The 3,828-nt window shown below is 57.7% G+C and overlaps 1 protein-coding gene across 1 annotated transcript in view; it reads left to right on the top strand.

The window, feature by feature from the left end:
* LOC111735995 (somatostatin receptor type 3-like) overlaps window positions 1-3,697 on the top strand; it is a 4,017-nt gene extending 320 nt beyond the window's left edge. Inside the window, exon 2 of the mRNA XM_023527460.1 lies at window positions 29-3,697. Coding sequence (XP_023383228.1) covers window positions 29-604 — 576 coding nt within the window. The 3' untranslated portion in view covers window positions 605-3,697. The remainder of the gene's footprint in view (window positions 1-28) is intronic.
* The last annotated feature ends 131 nt before the right edge of the window (window positions 3,698-3,828 follow it).

The following is a 3,828-nucleotide window of genomic DNA, read 5'->3' as shown; positions in this document are numbered from 1 at the left end:
CCTCTGCTACCTGCTCATCGTGGTCAAGGTGCGCTCGGCGGGGCGGCGGGTGTGGGCACCCTCGTGCCAGCGGCGGCGGCGCTCCGAGCGCAGAGTCACGCGCATGGTGGTGGCCGTGGTGCTGCTCTTTGTGCTCTGCTGGATGCCCTTCTACGTGCTCAACATCGTCAATGTGGTGTGCCCGCTGCCCGAGGAGCCGGCCTTCTTCGGCCTCTACTTTCTGGTGGTGGCGCTGCCCTACGCCAACAGCTGTGCCAATCCCATCCTCTATGGCTTCCTGTCCTACCGCTTCAAGCAGGGCTTCCGCCGGGTCCTGCTGCGGCCTTCCCGCCGTGTGCGAAGCCAGGAGCCCCCCACGGGGCCACCGGAGAAGACAGAGGAGGAAGAGGAGGAGGAAGAGGATGGGGAGGAGGGTGTGGAGGAAAGGAGTGGGAAGCAGGGAGAGGGAGAGGAGACGAGTGGCCGGGTCAGCCAGATCACACGGCCTGGCACCAGCAGGCCGGAGCAGCCACCCAGCCGTGTGGCTGGCAAGGAACAGCAGTTCCTACCCCAAGAGCCCTCAGCTGGACAGAAGTCAGGCACGCTGCATATCAGCTGTCTATAGGGGCCCGTGGAGGGCCAGGGTAACTCGAGGACAGGGCAGAGGCTGTGGATGCACCTGGGGCATGTCGCTCACGGCGCCAGAGGCCCATGACAGGACGTTCAGATCCCATTGCTGCTGAGACTCGCTGTGTGACCTTGGATAAGCCGCTTCCCCTCTCTGGGCCTCCTGTTCTCTTCCATGACTCGGGTGGGAGTAATTGGCCTAGACAAGCTCTGCCGGATGAGAAGCCTGGAGGGGCAGCAATGCTGGGCTGACCTTCTTGAGCAAGACCCAGGTTGAGGGGACAGGTGCATTCTGGCCGACCCCTTCAGAGACCGAGCATCCTGGTGGATCAGCCTGAATCTTGGCCTTCAGAGGGATAAACCAAGGTCCCGGTATCCTGGCCGCAGAGGCAGTTTCCCAGGAGAGGGACTGGGGCCCAGGTTCACAGGGAGCTAGACCAGGGCCTCAAACAGAAGACAGTCTTACCCGTGGGGAGAAGGGGTGTGAGACTGCTCGGGCCCAGCTCTTTCCCACTCGCCGCGAGGCCTTGAAGCAGCTCTTTCTCTGGGCCGCAGGCCTCGCCTGCTGAGCAACCTAATAACCTCCAGGCCTTCTTGGCCCAGACGGTTGGGCCAGGACTCTTATACTCCTGGACAGGAGAAGAGGTGGCTTTTCCAGGAAGCTCATTAAGTCCAGCTGCAGGGTCCCTTACTGTCCCTTCTAAGGCCCTGAGTCTAATTTTGTACCTGTTATTTTGTATTGCTTTTCTTAAACAGGGACTCCAAATTACGTAAGCTTAGGCTCCCCAAAGCCCAGCTCGGCCTCTGCTGAGGGCAGCTGACCAATCCCAAGAGCACATCACTTTGTGTCCTGTGGCTGGGGGCTATGGTCTCTGGGTCTTCGAGAGCTCCAGGAGCCTCCTCAGAGGAGAAGTCATCCCTGTTGTTCCCCTCCCAGTGACAAAGGCAGGGACCTGGCCCAGACAGACTGGCACGGAAAGGCAGAGGGTCTAGACTTGCTGAGAGGAGAAGGAAGCAGAGGAGGAAGAAGATGGAGAGAAGGGAGCGGGAGGAGCACAAAGAGGAGGAGGATGGAGGACAGATTTGCTCCATGACCTTGAGCTTTCCTTGGCCCCTCTGGGCTGAGCTCAGATGCTGCATCGATGAAACTGGGTTGCCAATGTATGGCCCAACCAGTCTGCAGGAAAGGAGGCTGTCAGAATGGAAAAGCAAAAGCCGAGAAAGGTACAGGGCCAACCCGCTTCAGGGCCTCTCAGCACTGGTAGGAAGGGCTGGGCCTTGATGGCAGCCTGAGGGCAGAGCTGAGAAGCAGGGCCTGGCAGGTAGGGAGCAGGCCTCCCTTCCTCTAAACTCCTCAGGGGTACAGGATCCGGAAGGCCCAGGGAAGACAAGACAAAAGGAGGCTGGAGTGGGACCATAGAGAGAGGCCATTGTCCAAGGCTGGGCCTGACAGGCCTGGACTCCCTCCCAGAGCCACTGGCGAGACTGGCCTCAGGGAGGGTGGTACCTCTGGCTAAGTGCTCCAACCCTCCACCCTGCTGAGGGCAGAGGGTCCTCAGGGAAATCACACAAACCACAGCTTGAGAGACCTACATCTTTAACTCACCTCTGCATCCTGGCTAGCCTTGACCTCTTTGGGCCTCAGTTTCCCCATCATAAAATGGAGATGGTTGCTCCAGCTTGCCTGTCGCCTGGGACTTGAGAAGGAAAATGGGCCACGCTGGGTAAACTGTCATATGCACTACAGTGAGTGGGAGTGGGTTATGTCAGATTATAAAGTGGAGGTGGCCTCCCTGACCTTTACCCACTTCTCCTTTATCTAGGGACCTCTCTGTATCCAGCCTTTGGGGGTGAGGATACTTCATGACATGACAGAGGGAGAGTTGCAGGTCAGATGCCAAGGATCAGAGAGGCAGAACTTAGGAGACTGTAAGGCCCCCTCAGGGAGAATAACGTTCACAAAATCAGACCTTGTGTGGAGGCTGGGGGCTCGAGGTCCAGCGCTCAGCCTGGGGTTCCTCTGAGAAGGATCTGGAGGTCTGAGGGAAGAGGGCCCCTTAGCATCGCAGCATTTCCTGGCTGGCCCTGCCTTCCTGATTCCTGGGGTAGGTGAGCTTGTTCTGCAAGGGTGGCTGGGAGGCCCCTTAGGAAAATTCTTTGCTGCTTCTACCCCTAGCTTTTGTCAATAAAGGCGGTGACAGATGAAAACAGCCATGGCCTGGGCCAATTCCTTTGCCAGGTGCTGTGTGTCTAGGTCAGTGTGCATGGGTGGGCATGTATATAGGTGTCTACCTCTATCAGGATGCTCCCTTTAGCCATCTCTCAGGTCTGTGTACCCAGGCTTCTCAGAGTCCTGGCATTCCAGGGGATGTGCAAGATGCCCCTGACAAGACAGCCTACAACCTGACAGCTGTTGATCCAAAAGTGGTAGATAAACTCTCTTCCTGTGTCCAAATATCATCTCATGGAAGAAAGCTGATTGGCTCTAACTAGGTCACCTGGTGGCCCCTCGGGCCGGTCACCTGGTGGCCCCTCGGGCCTGTCACCAAAGACAAGGTGATAGACTGCCATGATTGACCAGGTGTGGGTCATGTGACCATCCCTCCAGCCAGAGAGAAGGTGGGACGCTGTGATGGATGGTCTGCTCTGAATAATGGGGTAGGAGGTGAGTGGGGGGCAGGCTACCACAGCAAAGGGAGGCAAGCCAGGCAGCAGCAACAGTAGGTTGAGCCAGGGGGTAGATGGGTTGTAAACCTAGTGCAGGGTGCATAGTAGGTGCTCAGGACATCTCAGCCATATCCACGACTGAATTTGCATTGTGCTATTAAGACCGACGGCCTGCTGTGCATGTGGCAGGTGTGCATGGGGGTGAGAGCAGAGGACTGTGGGTGGCCGAGTGCTGCATGGGAGTGGTGTCTGGGCCAAGGCTCCCCCACCCCGCTGGATCCCACAGCCCTCAACACACCATGTGTCACTGCCTATGCCTGCTCACGTGTATGCGTGTGTGTGGGTGTCCCGCTAGCCTTGTGCCTCCAGGCGGGGACCGTGTCTGATTCATCTGTGTTTCCAGGGCCAGGCAGCACATGGGTCCTTCATGTGTGTATCTGGAATAAATGAATGAATGAGGAGTATTCCATTTCACAACTCTAGGGGGCAATTTTCAAACCATAGGGGGGTTTGGGGCTGGAATCTGTGGGTTTTTGGAACCGCAGAGGCTGTAGG

This window comes from Pteropus vampyrus, unplaced genomic scaffold (genome assembly GCF_000151845.1).
Source record: "Pteropus vampyrus isolate Shadow unplaced genomic scaffold, Pvam_2.0 Scaffold16, whole genome shotgun sequence".
Classification (NCBI taxonomy): Eukaryota; Metazoa; Chordata; class Mammalia; order Chiroptera; family Pteropodidae; genus Pteropus; species Pteropus vampyrus.
This window is presented reverse-complemented; position numbering and strand designations above follow the sequence as displayed.